The sequence below is a fragment of the Hyperoodon ampullatus genome (genome assembly GCF_949752795.1).
Source record: "Hyperoodon ampullatus genome assembly, chromosome: 19".
Lineage (NCBI taxonomy): Eukaryota > Metazoa > Chordata > Mammalia > Artiodactyla > Ziphiidae > Hyperoodon > Hyperoodon ampullatus.
The window spans coordinates 17,566,232-17,587,173 of record NC_136932.1 but is presented as its reverse complement, the minus strand read 5'-3'; the positions used below and the strand labels follow the sequence as shown (position 1 = coordinate 17,587,173).

General features: G+C 55.9%; 1 protein-coding gene across 1 annotated transcript in view; it reads left to right on the top strand.

Annotated features, from left to right (window-relative positions):
- Window positions 1-15,344: 15,344 nt before the first annotated feature.
- The window catches only part of SEPTIN9 (septin 9), a gene marked incomplete at its 5' end in the record, with an annotated part of 105,617 nt that continues 100,019 nt past the window's right edge, over window positions 15,345-20,942 (top strand). The window contains one exon of the mRNA XM_079726239.1: window positions 15,345-15,399. Within this exon, the coding sequence (XP_079582365.1) occupies window positions 15,345-15,399 (55 nt within the window). The remainder of the gene's footprint in view (window positions 15,400-20,942) is intronic.

Genomic DNA, 20,942 nt, shown 5'->3' with positions numbered 1-20,942 from the left:
TCACGTGCCCACCCCATGTTCCTTCTACCTGGTAGGTGGAGACCCGCGTCCCACACACAATGGCTGCCGCGTCTGAAAGGCCTTCACAATGAGGGATGTGATGGGATCCATGCAAAATCCCTGGAGCCTTTAGAAGCACTCCAGGCTGCTTCCTCCCATGTCGAGGTTCTGAGTTTTCATCCTCAGAAGAAAACCAGCATCTGAATCTTCCAACGATGCAGGGTGGGGTCCTCGCTGCAGGGTGGAGGTCGTTCCCAGACCTAGAGGTACTGCCATGAACAAGGACCCCCATCCTGGGGGACTGGAGTGCCAGCTGCCCACCGTGGATTGTTTGGGGGAAGCCATGCAGCCTCTCGGCCCAGTTATCCCTGTGCTGCACAGACACTGTGAGCACCCACCACACCCCCTCACCGCCCCCCCCCCCAGCTTCTCCCGAGCATTACGGGGGCCGTGCACCTGGCCTGGCCTCTAGTCCGCTCTCCCTGGCCTTTAGGACCTCCTGCAGGGGCTCAAAGCCATGGCCCCTGCTGCCCTGGAGCCTTTTTAGGTCCACACGGATGGATGTGGGAGTCGGACAGGTGGAGCCCATGTCCCAGAGGCTCTACTGGTACCTGGCAGCCTCAGCAGGCCCCCATCCTCCCCACACCTCTGCTCCTGTGCAGAAACGGGGTACTGGGGAGCCTACCTCCTGGGGGTTCGTGAGGATTAAAGGAGTTAATAACGTAATTAACGGAGATGATGAATGTAGGAGAGGCCCGGCTTTCAGAAAAGGTCCTCCTGTTTTTCCTCTTGTTCTTATTCCCCCTCCATCTTTTTCTCCCCCTCCAGTCTCACTTTCAAAATTTCTCACCGATTACCTAGTCCTTATACTCATCCAGGACAACTTCTTACACAGCAAGGGCACTGCAGGAGGAGTAGGGACCCTGGGTTCTAATCCTGCCTCTGTCAGTAACAGCTACGCAACCCTTAGCAAACCATTCTGCCTCTCTAGGTCCAGTTTTCACACCCATAAAAAACAAAGGGGGGGGCGTCCCTGGTGGCTCAGTGGTCGAGGGTCCGCCTGCCAATGCAGGGGACACGGGTTCGTGCCCCGGTCCGGGAGGATCCCACGTGCCGCGGAGCGGCTGGGCCCGTGAGCCATGGCCGCTGAGCCTGCGCGTCCGGAGCCTGTGCTCCGCAACGGGAGAGGCCACAACAGTGAGAGGCCCGCGTACCCGCAAAAACAAAACAAAACAAAACAAAACAAAAAACAAAGGGGGTTAAACTGTATGTTATAGATAATAAGAGCTACACTTACCAAGCTCTTGTTTTATGTCAGACACTTTCCACTTATGATCACTAATCCTTTCAGTCTAGGTATTGTTGTTCTTAACACAGTCACTGGGAGCTCAGAGAGGTGAAGTAACTTGCCCTCTATCTCATGGCCTGGGGAATGGCCGCTCTGAGTCTGCACCCACCGTCTGGCCGGAGCCCAGGCTCAGCACCTCCTGATGTTCTGGGCACGTGCTTTGTTCCTGATGTGGCTGGTTCCTTGATTCCTTTGCTGCTCTGTTCTGTCCAGCACGCATCTGACTGTGTAGGTGACTTTTAAGGTCTATCCCAACATCTAACTCCCTGGAGCAGTCCCAGCCTACTCTGGGCACGTATTTATTGGGTGTGCTCTCTGCTTTATGTTAGTTAGTGTATGTCCTCAGATCTTTATGTTCCAGTTTCAAGTACCAAAACAAGCAAACAAAACAAACCTTGGGTGAACTAGACTGTTTTTTTTTTTGTTGTTGTTGTTGTTTTTTTGCGGTATGCGGGCCTGTCACTGCTGTGGCCTCTCCCGTTGCGGAGCACAGGCTCTGGATGCGCAGGCTCAGCGGCCATGGCTCACGGGCCCAGCCGCTCCGTGGCACGTGGAATCTTCCTGGACTGGGGCACGAACCCGCGTCCCCTGCATCGGCAGGCGGACCGTCAACCACTGCGCCACCAGGGAAGCCCGAGACTGTTCATTTTGCTTTAACTACACTTACCGTATCAGACTCTGCTAGGGGCTCAGTGCATAATGCTAAGAGCCTTGCCCTGCCCTCTCCTGCCCAGATTGTTGGGATGATGGGCACATACCTTTTCAGTCAGGATGCCGTCTGGCTGCATAACAAAGACTAACAACAACAGAGGCTTAAGCAGGAGAGAAGTTCATTTCTCTTCCACTTCCTAATCCAAGTGTAAGCAGTCATGGTGGCCCAGAGCAGCAGGGACACAGTTTGTTCCTCCTTTGCTGCTCTGCCATCCTTAACATGCAGCCTCCACCTCATGAAATAAGATGGTTGCTTCAGCTCCTGCAATCACATCTGCACTCTAGCCAGGGGGAGAGGAAGGGGCAGGAGTACCTTAAAAGCTAAACCTTTCAGCTCCCCTCCCAATGGCCAGAACCTCGTTACATGACCACTCCTAGCAGCAGGGGTGGCTGGGAAGTGTATTCTTTAGCTGGGCAGCCATGTGCCAACTGAAACTTTTGTTACCGTAGAAGAAAGGGAGTCAGATACTGGGGGAGCAATTAGGGTCTGTGCCACACACACCAATAACTCCCTTTGTATGTACAGAGTGGTAGTAAATTCTGCGGTAGGGATTACTCAGGAGAAAGGTGAGACTGGGAAAGAGTTCGCCAAGGAGGTGACCTTTGCACTGAACTTTAGAGGCAAGAGAAATGTCTTAGGTCAGGAATGGCAAATGGCAAATACGTGCACCAATCTCCCATCCTGAGGCTGGGGCAGGCATCATCAATCAATTATCATCGAAACCTCCCTCACATCATGATGGTGGGCCATTGATTGGGTTGGCCTGCTGGTTGAATCCTATTTGCTGTTGCTGTTCTGCCTAGCGAAGGGCTTCCTAGATTTCTCACCCTCCCAAGAAGAAAGACTAAGCTGTAGTGATCTGAGGGTTTCAGCTAGTGGTGTGCACATCTCTTACCAACTCTGTGTTCAGGGAGGTCATGTTGGTAGCCTGAACTCAGCCATGGTGGGAGTATTGACATCACGGCAATTGGCAAACGTTATAAATCACTCTTTCCCTCGTCCACCAGAGCAGGTTGTTAGACATTTATGAGCACGCCACTGTTTCAGCCTGGTCTTTCAACCTTTCTTAAAAATCTTGCTGAAAGTTGAGTACTGATTTCTGTTTTTATGAGGGTTCCTACTGAACCCTCCTTGGAAGATCTTGCTTTGTCTTGGGGTCACCATTCTGAACATCAGTTCCTGCTGAGGACTAAAGGTGTAGTGACAAATGGGGGAGATTTGGAAGACCTGTAGGATCAACAGTGGTTGTTGCTGTGTTGTGTTCTGGACGACTGATGCTTTGGTGGCAGATGGGATGAGGGGGCGGCGCTTGGAAAGTGACATGTTTCTGCAGAAAGGGGACATATGTTCTGAGATTTTAGGTCACCAATTGGACAATGCTGGACTTTTTACTGGATAAGTGTTCTAGATTATTCATAATCAAGTGGTCAAACCTCTCAGCTGCTGGGTTGCACACCCTGCTGGCCCAGAAGACCACATGCACCATATGTAAGCTGTGTCAGTTTCCTTTTCTCCAGTGGTAGGGGGATGGGCCCATGGCCTGTCCAGATGTGCAGACATTTGGTGATTCACTGGCCTAGAATGTCCTCGTTCACCTCCTTGGAAGTGATGCCACGGGTACCAAAGTCTCCACTTGAATCTGTGAGCAGGTCTGTTCTCCATTTGTGTGGCGGCTTCAGCTAACCAGGCAGATTCCCTGCCCTGCCCTGCCCTTTGGGCCATGCAGCTCCTGATGTGTGCTCACTTGGGCAGAGCCAGGTCTGTGGCCACGTAGATGGAAGGAGCCACGGAGACCCAGACTCCATGGCCCCTGTGACCAGATGAGGCCCCATCTGGAATGTCCCCACCTTGTTCCCAAAGGTGAGAAGTTTCTCTCTTTTGAAGAACAGCTGTGCTGAGAAGGTGGCCCATCTGGCTGGCAGGACCACTGGGGCGTGGGAGGGGCGATGCTCGTGGCTTCCTTCCTCCTTGGGCTGGGGGCTCCCCGTCTCGCTTCCTGCCCTGCAGTGTCACTCCCTGGTGCTGATTCTCTGCTCCGGGAAGCCCATCTCCTGATCCCTGCTGCCTGGCTTCCCCCTCCAGCGAATGGTCTGGGTTAGAGGCTGACGCGGCCACTGGGAAAACCCATGGTAGGGCCCAGGAGGGAGTCCCCCCCACCCAGGGTTTCCAGGGAAGCTCCCTAGAAGTGCCAGGGAGGCACCTGCAAAAGGATTGAGAATGAGTCAGGTCAAGGAGGGCGGGAAGGGCCTGCCAGGCAGAGGGAACGGAGTAGGACAGTCGCAGAGCTATGACGCCTGGCTTGTCCAGGAACCGGGAGCAACTGGGCATGAACAGAGGGCAGGGGTGGCCGGCAGGAGGTGAAGGCCTGGTTGTCAGCCCTGCTGGGCTCCCACTGTATCTGGAGGGTCGCCGGTCACATTTGCATTTTAGAAAGGCTTCAGCTTGGGGGGAACCAAGACCCCGGGCAGGGAGGCCAGCTTGGAGGCTCCCTTCCCAGAGCCTAGGGCTGAGTGGGTGAGAGAACCTGCGTATTTAGATTTTAAAAAGCCAGCAAACAAACCCCCAGACCTGCTTCTCAGAGGTGGGAAGGGTGGTAACTGGCCCTCAGCAGCCTCGGCACTCTTGTTCCTGATGTCTGTGGCCAGTTTCCACGTGAGTTAACCTCTCAGCTCCCTGCCTGCAGGAGTCTGCCGGAAGATGGTCTGTCCGCAGATGGGCAGGGGCATGGCTGCCAGGGTCCCCAGGCACCAGGGAGGCACAGAGGGACGTACCTCTAGCTTCGGGGGCCCGGGGTATAGACAGTCCCCGGGAAGCTGTGTGAACCCCGGGCCACTGGCCTCCGGCTGGACAGCCTTTGTCCTGTGTGTCTCCCCTCACACGGCCCGGCCAGAACTGGCAAACCCCTGGCAAGGGCCCTGCCGGGCCGAGTCATCTAGGCGAGTGACTCATGCTGGGGGGGGGGGGGGCGGAGAGGGGAAGAGCGGAGGCGGGTGAGTTAATAGCAAACCCATTACGTCCCTGAGGTCACTTCACATGAGGGACAAACGGTCCATTGAGGTTGGTTTGGCTGCTGGCTGGCTCTAGCAGCACTTGGGGTAGGAGAGTTCATTATCCAGGAAAGCAATACCAGATTGTCGGGAGGGGGCCCCCGCCAGCACGCCCCGCTCTTCCTCCCTCCCTCCCACGCGGAGCTGTCTGTTCTCAAGGCTGCCGGCCAGGACCTGGAGCCTGCATCTCAGGTACCCTCTCCCGTGGGGGTCACGGCGGGCCAACGGGCACGTCCAGGGGCACAAAACATCCTCTCGAATTCGCGGTGGACTGGGAACGGGGTGGAAAAAAATCCAGCCCCCAGGGAACCCGCACACACATTTTGGCTATCAAGAGGGCGGACACCCCTAATTCCAGGCCCCCAGAAAGATCTCGCAGTAAAACTATAGTCCATGCCCCTACATCTTCTTTTCACTTTTGTATTTTGGAAGAAAGTAAAGTGGATATCTCTACCATGGGCAAAAGCTGTGGTCAGGCAGACTTTAATTCATTCCTTCCCTCCCCCCACCCCATCTCTCTTTTTTTTTTTTTTTTTTTTTTTTTTTTGCGGTACGCGGGCCTCTCACTGCTGTGGCCCCTCCCGCTGCGGAGCACAGGCTCCGGACGCACAGGCCCAGCGGCCACGGCTCACGGGCCCAGCCGCTCCGCGGCATGTGGGATCCTCCCGGACCGGGGCACGAACCTGTGTCCCCTGCATCGGCAGGCGGACTCTCAACCACTGCGCCACCAGGGAAGCCCCCCATCTCTTTTAAATAGCCCAAACTGGCCAAAGATAGAGTGAGCAGCATTGATAGGTACTGAGCTCCCCATCACTGGAGGTTTGCAAGGGTAGATGGATGAGCATTTAGGGGGCAGGCATTGAAGGAGATTCCAGCAGGGTTTGTGGTTGCAAGGTAAGCCTGGAAGACACTTCTGAGAGTGTGCAGAAGAGGCGGGGAGGGAGCCTGCTTCCCTGCCCTTTCCATGCTGATGGGCCACCGCTTCTGGCAATGGGCTGGAGCATTGTCAGAGCATGTGGCCGCAGTCCAAGGGGCCAGGCTGGCTGGCAGCTCCCTGGGGACAACATCGCCTTGGTCACTGCGGTGCTTTAAGCGTGGCCACAGAGGCCCTGTTGTCCCCTCTTCTCTGCTTAGATGCCGCTCAGATCCCGTTGTTCCCGCTGACGTGGAAGTAGGGCAGGCTGGTGACTCAGCCTCATCCCCACACTGCAGCAGCGGCAAGCCGCCTTCAGCTTTCGAGCCCTCGGAGCAGGGTGCCTGCTTGAGAAAAGTGGCGAGGAGACCAGGAGAGTGATGGCCTCTGGGGACCTGGGAATGTCCTGTCCCCCCGGGAAGGTGGCCAGGCCAAGTCTCCTGGCAGCCTTGGGGGTGACGAGTCCACAGGCTGGCACAGTCACTCGCTGCTTTGAGGCTGGGTGGGTACCAGGCCGGCCACTCCCCTGAGGCCCCTTGTGTGACTTTGCAGAGCCATCGGAAGGGCCCGAGGGAATTTCCCATCAGCTGGGGGGTGTGGGAGGCTGAGCATCCCCCACCCCATCTCTGTACCTCCAGCCTCTACTGGTTGCTAGGAAGTTGGGGACTTTAATCCATTCCAAAGCCCTGTCTAGGGGGCTTGGAGTGGGAAGGGAGGGTTGTGGGACTGTGTAAAGAGGGAATAATCAGGAATAAAACATGAGTCGTCAAAAGAAGAGACTTCCTCCTCCCCCATTGTATCTGGGTGATAACTCACCAAGCCAGAGTCTCAGACAGCCGAATTTGCCAATCAAAAGCCCATTGGCCCCATGAATAAACAATTGAGTCTCCAAAGCCACAGCCAGAGTTCAGCTGGTGAGTGGTCATCTTGCAGGGTAATTTCCGCCCTGTCCTTCTGCCTTCTGTGTTAGGAGCCGCTTCCTCCTGCCCTGGCTCCCAGGGTCCCGTAGGGTTTAATATCATGGCAGTAAAATTTGCAGCGAATCTGAAAGATGGGAGGGGTGGGCAGTGCTGCCCTCCTAGTCATGCTGTCATAGTCAGGATGCAGGGGAACTGCAGCTGATTCAGGCCTGAGCGTCTGTCAACTGGAGTCGAGGGCTCCGGCTCACTGGGGGTGGGGAAGCCTGTTTGCTTGGGGCCCGAAGGCCAGGAGCTTCCTTTGGTGGCTCGAAAGCATGATTTAGAAGAGAAAGATTTTGTTTAAAAAGTCCCCTGCCTCCGAGATAAGGGCCAGGCCGCTGTGGTCAGAGTTTGCTGTAAATGTTCCGAGCAAAGCAGGCTGGAGTGAGAACTGGGAAGTTTGGGGAACAGATTGATCACGTGCTAAGAGAACGGCATTCCCCTTTGAAGTGAAACCTTCTGGTTGCATTTAAGCAGCCAGGCAGATGGTGTAAGGGTGTTTTGTAGCCTACGCACCGGTTAAATGTCAGCTGTACCCACAGACGGGCTTCAAGGGAAGATTCAAAATCAGGCTGTCTGAGAGACTCAGTGGTCTGAAGCATGGTTGCTGCTGATTTCACAGGGTGATAAAGGGACACGGGTCTTGGAGGCCTGGTCCAGTGCAGGCGACGCCCTGCCTGTCACCCTGAATGCTGGGGCTGGGGCTGGTCTGTGTGAGGCTGGCAGGAGTGCAGGGAGTCCAGGGGAGTCCCAAAGGGCCCTCTGCCCCTTTGGGCTGGTTCCCTGTCAGGAGTCCCCGTGACCCTGCCATCCCGCAAAGGGAACCGAATGAACTCTTATTCCACAGGATCTAACAGGGTCTCAGGGGAGTCTCGGGGAGTCTCCATTGCAGGCCTGGAGGCAAGGAAGCAACTGGCTCAAGGGGTCTCCTGGGGGGCCCTGGGGTGGTCGCTTTGCTATTTAAACGGAAATGACAGGCAGGGAGCCATCAGGGGCAAGACCTGGGGGAGGCCATCCAGGAAGAGAGGACAGCTATGCAGGAGGCAGACCGGAGGAGAGGGAGGAGGCCGGGGACGTCGAGTGAATAGGTGAGGCTGCAGCGGTGGGTAGAGGCCAGGCACCTGGGACCTCGGCGACCTCGGTAAGGAGTCTGCACTCGACTCTTAAGCTGTGGGAGGTGACGTAGTCTGATCTCACTTTTAAAGCCTCGCCGTGAGTTCTAGGGCGAAGGGAGGTGAGAGCAGAACAGCAGGTCAGTTGGGAGGTTCTGCAGAAATGCAGGGGAGAGGGGACCACGGCAGGGCAAGAGCCAGTTGTTGAATTTTGAGGCATTTTGTGAGCCAGTGGTTAAGCGCAGTCATTATTAAAATTTTAATTATATATTAAGTGTATATAATATAAAATATGTGATTTCCATTTCATACAATGTATGTTTTATGAAAAATATATGATCAAAAATAAATTATATATAAATTATTATTTAAAATTAAATTCTATGGAATTATCATACAATCCAGCAATTCCACCTCTGAGCATACCCCCAAAAGAATTAAGTGCAGAGACTCAAAGACATGTTTGTACGCCCGTGTTCGTAGCAGCATTATTCACAATAGCCAAAAGGTGGAAGCATCCCAAGTGTCCATCGATGGATGAATGGATAAACAAAATATGGTATATACGTACAGGGGAATATTATTCAGCTTATAAAAAGAAGGAATTTATGACACACGCCAAAACATGTGTACCTGGAATAACAAACCTTGAAGACATTATACTAAATGAAATACGCCAGACGCAAGGACAAATATTACGATTCCTCCTTACATGAGGTACCTTGTGTAGTCAAATTTGTAGAGACAGCAAGTAGCATGGTGGTTGCCAGGGCCTGGGGTGAGGAGGAGGGGGAAATGGGGAATTACTGTTTAATGAGAGAAGAGTTTCCGTTTGGGCTAATGAAGACAGTTTTGGAAACGGATGGGGGTGATGGTCGCACAACAGCGTGAATGCACTTAGTGCCACTGAGCTGTACACTTAAAGGTGTTTGAAATGGTAGATTTTATATTATATATATTTTACCACAATAAAAATGCATCGCTCTGTTAGAAAAAATTATAAAATTAAATCGTAGTTGTATATGGTATGAGTTAAATTACTTACAAGTAATTGTATTAAGAACAAAGATAATAAATACACAAAGCTCACCCCTTCCGAAGTATCTTACTACATTTAACCATCATCTTTGTTCTTTTTTTCTTTTTGAGTTAATTTATTTATTTATTGGAGTAAAATTGCTTTACAATGTTCTGTTAGGTTCTGCTGTACAATGAAGTGAATCAACTATATGTACACCTATATCGCTTCCCTCTTGGACCTCCTTTGTCCCCCCCACATATCCCACCCATCTAGGTTGTCACAGAGCACCGAGCTGAGCTCCCTGTGCTATACAGCAGGTTCCCACTAGCTATCTGTTTTATACATGGTCGTGTATTTATGTCAAACCTAATCTCCCAATTCGTCCCACCCTCCCCTTCCCCCTCTGTGTCCACATGTCTGTTCTCCACATCTGTGTCTCTATTCCTGCCCTACAAATAGGTTCATCTGTACCATTTTTCTAGATTCCACATATATGCGTTAATATATGATATTTATTTTTCTCTTGCTGGCTTACTTCACTCTGTATGACAGACTCTAGGTCCATCCACATCTCTAAAAATGACCCAATTTTGTTCATTTTTTATGGCTGAGTAATATTCCATTGTATATACGTATCACACCTTAACTCCAGATGGATTAAAGACCTAAATGTAAGACCGGACACTATAAAACCCTTAGAGGAAAACATAGGAAAAACACTCTTTGACATAAACCACAGCAAGATCTTTTTTCACCCACCTCCTAGAGTAATGAAAATAAAAACAAAAATAAACAAATGGGACCTAATTAAACTTAAAAGCTTTTGCACAGCAAAGGAAACCATAAACAAGACGAAAAGACAACCCTCATAATGGGAGAAAATATTTGCAAATGAAGCAACGGACAAAGGATTAATCTCCAAAACATACAAACAGCTCATGGAGCTCAATATCAAAAAAACAAACAACCCAATTAAAAAATGGGCAGAAGACCTAAATAGACATTTCACCAAAGAAGACATACAGAGGGCCAAGAGGCACTTGAAAAGAGGTTCAACGTCACTAATTATTAGAGAAATGCAAATCAAAACTACAATGACGTATCGCCTCACACTGGTCAAAATGGCAATCATCAAAAAATCTACAAACAATAAATGCTGGAGAGGCTGTGGAGGCAAGGGAACCCTTTTGCACCATTGGTGGGAATGCTGATACAGCCACCATGGAGAACAGTATGGAGGTTTCTTAAAAAACTAAAAATAGAACTACCATATAACCCAGCAATCCCACCACTGGGCATATACCCTGAGAAAAATGTAATTCAAAAGGACACATGTACCCCAATGTTCATTGCAGCACTATTTACAATAGCCAGGAGATGGAAACAACCTAAATGTCCAACGATAGATGAATGGATCATCTTTGCTCTTGAGTTCTTCACCTCTGCTGTATCTCTATGGTAGAAACACTGTATAACGGCAGCTACTGCAATCTCTTCCCAGCCTCAGTTTCTTTTTTTTCTTTTTCACTAATTTTTATTGGAGTATAGTTGATTTACATTGTGTTAGTCTCAGGTGTACAGCAAAGTGATTTGGTTATACATATACATATATCCACTCTTTTTTAGATTCTTTTCCCATACAGGTCATTACAGAGTATTGATTAGAGTTCCCTGTGCTCTACAGTAGGTCCTTAATAGTTATCTATTTTATGTATAGTAGTGTGTATATGTCAATCCCAATCTCCCAATTTATCCCTCCCCACCCTTTCCCCCCAGTAACCATAAGTTTGTTTTCTACATCTGTAATTCTATTTGTTTTGTAAATAAGTTCATTTGTACCATTTTTTAGATTCCACATATAAACGATATCCGGCCCCAGTTTCAATGGTGTCTCATTGGTAGCCCCAAATTGGCCAAGATGGGAATACTTACACCACAGAAATAGGCAAATGCTACATATCAGGTAGAGTTGTTTTTGCTGGTTGTTAAACTTTAGGCAGTGTACCTCTGGCAGAGGGGGTGGGCTGGAGAGGGGGAACTTGAGGAGGGCAGAAGTAGACTGATCCACGGATATTTTTGAGGCAGACACTTCCTGATGGCTTGGATGTGGTGGGGAGGGAAAGGGAGAACTCGAGGGTGACGCCTTGATATTTGGCTTGAGTGGCTAGGTAGATGGTGGTGCCATTTACCAAGATGGTGGGCTGAAGAGGCTTGGGGGCTGTGGAAGGCTCAGCAGCAGATGGACCCGAGGCTCTGGGGCTCAGGGAGGCCCTGCTGGGCGCCAGGTGCACGTAGAGCTGAGACCGTATGGCCCCTGCCCCAGAGGAGCCAGATGGTCCACTGCATGGGGTGTCCGGTCCAAAGGCCCGGTTTTGCTGGGCAAAGAGCCACCATCCTCCCTCTGCTCCCCATGCCACCCCCCTGGAGCGTGGGGTCAGGGATACTGACGGGTGAGCCAAATGGCCCATCTATTTCCTCCTCCCGTTCTTCCCATGCTTTGCAAGGGTCACTCCACCTGGGCTGGACCTGTGGGGTTTCCCTTCAGGCTTGCTCCTTCCATCTCCAGAAAGGCTTCATATTTATACCTTTCTCACCCAGCCCTGGCCTCCAGCTTTTCTTAAGAAAACTTGCTGTCTGAGTGCCCCCGAGCCCCCTCAGGACTGCCACCTGCTGGCCAGCATTCACTGCTGACTGCAGGTTTTGTGGCTTATGAGACATCTTTGGGAGAGGCAGCTTTGGCCTAAAGGGATGATTCAGATGGGAATTTATGGTCTGTAGGAGTGTCCTGGGGCTGCTGTAACAAAGAACCACAAACTGGGAGGGGCTTAACATGACAAAAAATTATTCTGTCACAATTGGAGACCAGAAGCCTGAAATCAAGGTGTCAGCAGGGCAAGCTGTCTTCGAAGGCTCTGGGGAAGAGTCTTTCCCTGCTGCTTCCAGCTTCTGGGGTCCCAAGTGTTACCTGATTTGTGGCTGCATCACTCCCTTCCCTGCCTCTGACTTCACGAGGCCCTTTTCTCTGCGCCTCTGTGTCTTCTCCTTTTTGGTCTCTATAAGGACACTGGTCATTGGATTCAGGGCTCACTCTAATCCAGGGTGATCTTGTCTCAAGGTCCTTAGCTCATTCTTCTGCAAAGATCCTTATACCAAGTCAGGTCTCATTCTGAGGTTCGGAATGGACATCTCTTTTGGGGGGCCCACTATTCACCCCACTACATGTCTCATGGTGGACCTGTGAGGTAGGTGGGCCCTCTGATGTCCCCCTGATCACACCTTCCCCTTGGGCCAGGCCTACAAACGGTCTTGCCTTCCCCCATGGCCTTGGGAGAGCGCACCATCACCGAATTTGGACGCATTGCAGGGCTTTTTCTCTCGCCAAATTTAAGCTCATTTTCTTCCCTCTGCTGCTGCTGCTGATGATTTTATCTGCCCAGCGCCCCTACCAGGATTGTCTGTCCAGACCCCTGGTTGTTAAACATGAGCCCTGACTGCTCATGCCCTGGGACGGGGGGTCAGGGCACCCTCCCCATCCTACAGGGATCAGGCCTTATTAAAGTCCTGGAGCCCCAATTTGGACACAGTCATCAGAAGTGATCAAAGGATGGGGGATGATTAAAGGGCGGGGGACAGATGATTTAAGTTGAGAAAGAGAAGGCCAAGGAGCAACTGGATTGTCTTCGAGTTTGGAGGAGGTAATTATTACTTGAAGGGTGGTGCCCAGCTGTTTCCCATCTCCTCTGAGGACAGAAAAAAAGAGGAAATAAATGATGTACAATTAGAGTGGTTGGTTAGATACAAGGGTGAACTTCCTGGCTGGGAGTGTGGCCAAGTGCCGGGGTCGGTTTCCTGAGGGAACATGGGGGAATCTCCTTACCTGGAGGTGTCTAGGCCTGGCAACGGCAGCCTCAGTGGTTAAGTGAAGGGGGGCCAGAGGCAGGCAGGGGGATGGACTGGATGGGGTCTGGAGCACAGTCGTGCCAACATTCTGGCCTCGGAGGTCCGCTCCCTCCTGCCATTGTCCTCTGGGTTCCCATAGGGGAGATTTTGGTGAGGCATGCACCCTGGCTGGGCTCCCTAAGGAGATAAGCTGAAGTATGTTTAGCTCCACTGTGAATAGAAGTGAATAATGCACAATAAGCTGAACCTATTCGAATCTGGTAGAACTCCAAGCCAGCTCCCTGGGAGAACAATCCCATGGGTGTGTCTACACTCACCAGGTGCTTTTTATAAAAACACTGGAGAATAATGCTGTGGCCCAGGCTGGATGCTGCCCTGTCTCTGAGACCCAGCATCTTCCCAGGGGGTTATGGCATTAGGCTGTTTCTTAGAGGCAGTGGACCACCAAACCCCCAAATACTGGGTGGGCAGGTGGCCAGAAGATTAGACTATCGGGTGGGCCCAGGTGCTGGTTTTCAGACAAGAAATGCCCCGGGCTGGTGTGGAAGCCACCAGGGGTGCTATTAATGACAGTGGTGACTCCATTTCTGAAACCCCAGCTCCAAGGCAGAGGGTGTGTGCACATCTGAAATGTCTGTGGTTTTGCAGTTCCTTGTCCACAAACTCACTTGGTTGAAAATAGTTCAAAATATCCAAAGCATGGGGGAGGGAGAGACTGCTTTTCTTAAAAAGGAAGGACTCGATTTCATCAACTTAAAAAATCTCCTCGTGCCCAGCGCATTGCACTCTCCGCAAGAGGCCCTGAATAACCGGGATGGCGGTCAGGGCATCCCCCTGCGCATTTGGGATCTTTCAGAACTGGCGGCGTGGGGGCTGGGAGGGGAGTGGCACTGACCAGTCTGAGACCCAGGACGAGCTCTCGGGCACTCGCATGCCACCCGGAGGGCACCGTATTGCCGAATTGCCCACCAGCTCAGAGAGAGTCTTTCCCTGCTGTTCTCACACAGGCCCCCCGACTTGGGGCAGAGGCCCTGGGTCTAAGGAAATGGGAGGATAGGCAGGAGTGCCTAACTGGCTGGGGGGATTGGAAGAGACACCCCACTCCCATTTTTGGTGCCAGATCTGGAGGGCCCTTCCTGGCTGCTCTTCAAGTTCCAGCCCATCCTTTTGTCCCCAGCCCTTGGGACCTGCCTGCCTTGTAGGTAATAGGGCTTAATCAACGTTTGTCGAATGTACAGAGAAGGGTAGAAATTAACTGCCCAGGAGGGCAAGGCCAGGCCTGGGGTGTGGGCCAGATGGGGCCGAGCCTCACCGGCAGGCCCCTTGCTCCCCGTCCCCTCCCCCAACTCCTCCCTTCAGATACTTTGAAATATCTGCGCCTTACCAGGGAGAACACGGGGTCTACGCTCTGCCTTCAGGAAGCCCCTTGTTGTGCAGCGTTGGAGTGGCACGTGTCCCTGGCCGTTCTGACAAGGGTGTTCCGTCCCTGCCCCGCGTCCCCGGTGGGCCAGCGCCTTTTCTGACACCACCCCCGAGGGTGCAGCAGCGACCTCGGGGGCGGTGGGCTGGGGGTAGGGAGCAGCTGGAGAGGTGCCCCGAGAGGGTGGGATTTGGCGCCCCCCTCCCCGCCCCGGGTCACGTGACTGGCGCTCGCCCCTCGGCTCTTGGCCAACAGGCTGGGCTCCTGTCGGCCGCCAGTCCGAGCGCTTAACCCTTGGAGGCGCTGTGCGCGGGAAGGCGGCGGCGAACTTTGTTTGGCTGCGTAAATAAAACCTCCCGCAGAAGGAACCCTGCGCCCCAGGGAAGGGGAGGAATCTCTTCCCCACCTCGGCGCCGCCCCCGCGCCGCCGCCCGACCTCCACATCCGCCCACATCTGGCCGCAGCGGGGCGTCGGGGGGGGAGGGCGCCGGGGCCGCGTCCGTCGCCGTCCCCTGGGCGCGGGCCAGGCGGGGAGAAGGGGGGCTCTCGGGTCGGGCGCCCGGGACTCGGCCTGTCCCCGCGGCGGCCGCTCGGGTCCCAGCCCCCCAGGCCCAACCTTGACAGGCGGGCGGAGCAGCCAGTGCGAGAAGTGGAGGCCGGGCCGCGGGTGCGGGAACCTGATCCGCCCGGGAGGCGGGGGCGGGGCGGGGCGGCGGCGCGGGGAGCAGGGAGCGCCGGCGCCCGCCCGCCTCCCCCATTCATTCAGCCGAGCCCGGGGGCCGAGGGGCTCCGGCGGCCAGCTCTGCACGGCGGGAGCGCGGGCGCGGCCCCCCAGCCAGCGCGCAGGGCCCGTGCCGGCCAGGGCGCTTCCTCGCCGCCGCCCTCCGCGCGTCGCGCCGCCCGCGAGCCACCATGTCCGACCCCGCGGTCAACGCGCAGCTGGACGGGATCATTTCGGACTTCGAAGGTGGGTGCCGGCTGGCCACCGCGCCGCGGGCGTGCTCGGGGGCCCCTCGGGGCGGACCTCAGGCGAGACGGGGGCGCGGACGGGGAGGGAGGACCCCGATGGGGCGCCCTCCCGCCGCGCCCCCCGCCCCGCGCCCGCGTCGCCTCCGTGGAGCACCCCGTTAGGGGGACGCGGGGACCGCGCGCCCTCGCTGGCCCCTGCGCTCGCCCTGCGCGCTGCCGCCGGGTTTCCTTCCTTTTATTGTTGTTTGTGTTTGCCGAGCGACGACAGTCTCCTCGAGGGCTCGCGGGGCTTCCTCAAAAGGCCCTGGCGCGCAGTTTCCCTCTCAGCTGTCGCTCAGTCCGCTCCCTCCCGCGCTCCCCGTCGGCCTCGCGGCCCTGGCCCTGTGGCGGGTTGGGGGAGTTCGCTACCCGCCCCCGCGTCCCGCCCGCAGGACAGCCCCCTCCCCCACACCAGTTTCGGAGCCGGGGCTGAGCCGAATCCGGGCTGGGCAGGGACCCCAGTGGACACGGCCCAGGCCGCGGCGAGTGTAGGGGGGGCGTCCCATCGGCCCCCATCCGGGCCTGGGGACATCCTCCTCGTCCTCCCGGAGTCCGGCTGTGGGGGGAGGAGGGGCCTGCTTGCCGGTTGGGAGCGCGTTTTGGTCCCCTCCCCCCTCCGGGGTTTACAAAGTGTTGAGAGACTTGGGGGGCTTCTCCCGCCGGATGCGGTAGGGCATCCCGGTCCTGGGCTCGTGTGTGTGGCTTTCGTGCGTCCTCGTGACTGCCTGTGGCTCTGCGTCCTGCGTCTTGGGGAGTAAATAAAGCGGTCGGAAGGGAAGCTCACACAATAGTCTCCAGCACTTAGGGGCCGGATTTCTGAGGGGCGGGTCTGCCTCTGCTGGGATCTGGAGCCCCCGCCCCTCGGAGGGGCTCCCAGGCAGCCTTGGGCAGAGCCCTCTGGTGGACCTGGCCTTGGGAAGGCTGGGTTGAAAGGAGTTAACAGACGTCCAGGTGCCAGGCCTTGCGGGGAGGTCCCCCTCCCCCAAGGGCAGAATCAGGACTGGGATCTGGGGGTCCAGAGCCCAGCCGTGCACGTGGCCCACCGGAGGTCAGCCCCATCTGCGGGGGGCACTTCTCCGGGACCAGAGCCTTGCTGGGCCCCAAGCAGAGCCCCAGAGGCGGTGATTCTGGGCTGGGCCTGGACTGGCTTAGCAGGGGGTGGAGAGACAGGAGGGGGTGGGGTCCAGTGGCCGGCTTGCCCTGTGCGAGGGATGGGTCTGCTGGGGGCTGGCTCTGTGGTTGGAGCACTTTTCCGACTCTGACACTGAGCACTGAACAAGGGGAGTGTGGGTCTGCAGAGCTGTGGTGGCTTGTACCCCAACATCGGGACCTCTTGGGGCGCATGCTCATACCCAGCATGCTCCCCGAGTCTCCTTCCTTCTGTTTCGCCTTCTGCTTGCCCCCAGCAGCCCTCCCGCAGCTCCTCAGGGGCCTTTCATCTCCTGAGTGTCCGAGCGGGAGAACTGGCCCATCTGGAGACTGCTGCCGCCTTCAGGTTCCGCGCTGTGTGTACTTTTCTCCTGTGGCCTGTGGGAGTTAGCTTGGCTTGCAGTCCTTGACCTGGAAGCAGAGCTTTCTGGGGTTTCTGGGGATGCGATGGGAGCCCTGAGGCAGGATGGGGAGGAGGAGGTTTGGGGGTTGTGTGGTCTGTCACAGTTCGTGCCACGTAGGTAGTTAGTGCCCCTCCCTCCCGGCCCTGCGTGTGACTCCATCCTCACCCCGAAGTGCCCCATCTGGAGACGTTGGTGGCCTCTGAGGCTGCTTCCCAGGCGGCTTCTCGAGGCTGTCATTTAGTTGGAGACAATGGCCTCATTGAGACTGTCCTGATGCAGCAGTTGGCAACCCTGTGCCTTCAGGGGGAGATTTCTCACTCTTGGGGAGCACGGCCTCGGACCCCCCCGTTCCCTGTGTGTCAGCCTCTCCATTGTGTGCCCTGGAGAGCCGTTGTGCTCTGAAGACAGGAGAGTTAGAGCCCCCCAGTGCACCTGGGGGTGTGTGTGTGGGGGGGGGGGGCTCCACACGGCCAGCTTGGGGACCAGAAAGGCGGCCTCCCTAAGAGCCCCAGAAACTTGGAGTGGAGTTGGGTTTTGGGGCTGATAGCCTCGAACAGAGAGACGTGGGAAGGAGCGATCAGGGAAGGAGGAGAGTGTCTGACCCAGAACAGCAGTGGGTGATACAGGCTGGCAGAGCCAGGGCAGAGGAAGGTCGTGTGGAGGAGACACAGTCTGACTGCAGTGGCAGGAGGAGCGCGTTCAGGCAGCGACAGAAGCGGGGGAGGCCGGAATGAGCCGGTCTGTTAGGACTGGGGCATAGAGAGGGGCCAGCCTGCCACGGTCGGACAGCAAGGCCACGGAGGCCCAGGTGTGCCCACCCACCGGGAGCCCGGGCCATCCTGGGGAGGCAGCCTCAGTGGCCGAGCTCGGAGCCGGAGAAGTGCTGGTCTGTTTCTGTGGGGCCAGTGGGGGGCCTCGGCCCGGGCTGCCCACTCAGCGTCTCAGTTTCCGCAAGGTAGGGTCAAAGTCCCGGTAGTTCCTGAGGCTGGCGGACCTGGCCCCATCTCGAAGCACGTGTCGATGGCCGAAGGATGGAGGCCCCAGGGGCCACCATCAAAGCCGGGCGAGTTCTGAGCCATGGCGTTGCTGGGGGTGACAGTAAGTCTGAGCAGACTGGAGTCCTGCAGCGGGGGTCGACGGGCCCTGATGGGGTGTTTCCTGGAGGTTTGGGGCGATGGCAGTGTCCAGGCCAGAGCAGCATGCCCTGCGGGGCAGACAGATAGCTGCCCCAGGTGGATATGCGTGTGGGGGGGTATGGAGCGGGCACCCACAGTTAAATTCTGCTGATGCCCCGCATCCCGGGCACATCCGCGCCTTTCCCTGAGGAACACTCTTCTCTTTTCATCCTGTTATTCCTGCCCGTCCCGTTCCCCACCCTGGAGAATTGAGGGCGAGATCCTTAAGCTTCATCACATCACCGAGGTGGCATGGGGATTCAGCCTGTCTTCTGTTTTGGACACGTCTGTGGATTCAGGTCTCCCGGGGGACTGAGAGGGTGGCAGTGTCCTCCATGGATGCAAACCTCCCACACTGGTCTTTGCTCTCCCTCTAAGGAGGATCTCAGGGCTCCGTGGAGACCCTCATGTAGGGACAAGAAAAGTATTTTGTGTTTTGCTGATGCGATTTTTTTTCAGAGAGTCCCATTTTCCACTTTCCCCTGTTTGAAGATGGGCCTCAGGTGGCTTCCGCGCCCGTCACTCCCTGGGTGATGGGGTGGCCCGAGCGGTGACGTAGTCCCCTATCTGGCTGCCAGGCACAGAGCAGTCGAACGGCGTGTTCTCTAGTGAACGCAGGCCAAATCTGCTATCGCAAACGCTATTACAACTCTGGTCTTTGTGTAACAAAAGCCCTTCCAAGTGCCAGCTGTTGGCCTACTTTCCCTAGCAGTGTTTGCTGTAACCAGATTTGCACACGGAGAAAGAATCCTAAAAGTCCTTGATGTTGGTTGAAACACAGTCTGGCCCAGGACCCAGGAGCTCCAGACCCAGAGCCTTGTTCTCCCGCCTAGAGGACACGTCCGCCCTTCTGAACCCTCTGCCATCCCCTCGAGGACCCTGCCAGCCAGGTCCTGGAGCCCAAGCAGGCCCTAGGCCCCAGATCATGAGAACGGGCAGAGGGCAGGGAGAGGGTCTCCTGGGGAGACGAGACCATGCAGATGCACCTGCTTGTTTGGGAGTCCAGACACCTCCTGGACAAGGGCTCCCTCGATGGCTGGATTCAGGTGCCCGTTTCCTCCCAGGAGGACAAGGCCTAGCTTTGTGACAGGTGCAGATCTGCCCCTAATTAATGCCAGTTGGCCTCTTGAGGGATGAGTCCTGCTTTTCAGCAAGACTCAAGGCCTCTTGTGAATTCAGCCTCCCGCAGTTCTCATCTGGTGGCAGGAGACGGGAACTATGGTGGCGTGAGTTTACTTGGTGGACCAGAGAAGCCGGCCTTGCCGGCATTCTGCTGGACTCTTGAGGGATGAGTCCTGCTTTTCAGCTACAAGGGGACGGCTCTCTGACGGGTCTGACCACCACCGACTTCGTTGGCCTGCTGCTCTTGTGTCCCGGGCCCGGGACCTGGCTCACCCACCGTCCTGATTGTGAGGCAGAGGGCAGACAACACACGTGCCAGGTGGCAGAAGCGTCCCCGTCATCGGCTGGGCTGAGGGTCAGACGTGGGCCAGGGAGGTGGGTTGAGCAGGGAGGGACACCCTGTGCTGTGGGGCGTCGGTCTGGAAAGGCTTTCTGGAGGACATGGATATCTAGGAAGGTTTTTTTTTTGTCTGTTTGTTTGTTTTTGGTTGTGCTGCATGGCTTGTGGAATCTTAGTTCCCGACCAGGGTTCGAACCTGGGCCCTCGGCAGTGGAAGCGTGGAGTCTCAACTGCTGGACCGCCAGGGAAGTCCATGTAGGAAGGTTTGAAAGAGACAAGTGGGCAGAGTTTGCATCCAAAGGGAGAGGGCCTTTGGGGAAAGTGATGGGTAGGGCAGCTGGGAGCCCCGCGCGGTGTAATGCTTAGGAGGGCAGGCTCACTCTGCCATTGGACAGCTGGGTGGTGGAGGTTGTCTTGGCCCCTGAGCCTCAGTTTCCCCTTCCGTTGAATGGGGTCATAAATACCGCTGTCCGGGGGTCGTCTTGGGGAGATAGCCGGCAGCCTGAGCCTGGTGCCTGCTCCAGGAGCAGAGCTTGAGGTGGGGGGTCAGGTATTTGCAAGAAATGGGTGGGCGTGGATGCCTAAATGCAGGAATCTGGGTGACCAAAGGGAGGGGTTCAGAGGCTACCAGCAAGGGTCTCCCTGAGTGGTGACGGGGCGGTGAGTGAGACTGTGTAGCATGGTCAGCACAGCAGATTCGGAGCCTGCCTAGGGGTCCCCCTGAGTCCAGCAAATACTTGGGCTGCCGGCCAGCGTGGGAGCCCTGGCCCCGGCCCGGTGGACATCCCATCACGCTCTTTCACTGTCAGAGCTCGGAGGCTTGGGTCAGGTGGGCTGCAGGGTTCCTTCACCGGGGAGGTCATTCCAGTCTCCTCTGCATCCCCCCATCCCAGAGCGCCCCAGGTGGGTGGACCAAGGGCCCGTCCTACAGACAGCGACACAAGCGTACGCTGGACGACCTGACTTTGAAGACAGCGGGGTCTGGCTGCCTGCCCGTGGCTCTGCTGGCTGCCAGCCTTCCTGAAAGGGAGTCGTAACTGGGAGCTGGTTGTGTTGCAGACCAGGAGCTAGGAGGATGATCCCATGTGGGGCCAGTGGGGAGAGCCAGCGCTCAGAGGCCAGAGCTTTGTGCCTCGAGCTCGCCCCCGGGGGCTGGTTAGGTCTGCACCCCTGCGCCCGCTGAGGCTGAGGGCTGGGGGGAGGGTGCCTGGGCACGGGCTGGGGCCTCTGTGCCTGGAGGAATGAGCCCACCAGGGTGTGAGCCCCCAGGCTCAGTGGCAGCCACGGCCAGCACCGTGCCCAGCATGTGGTG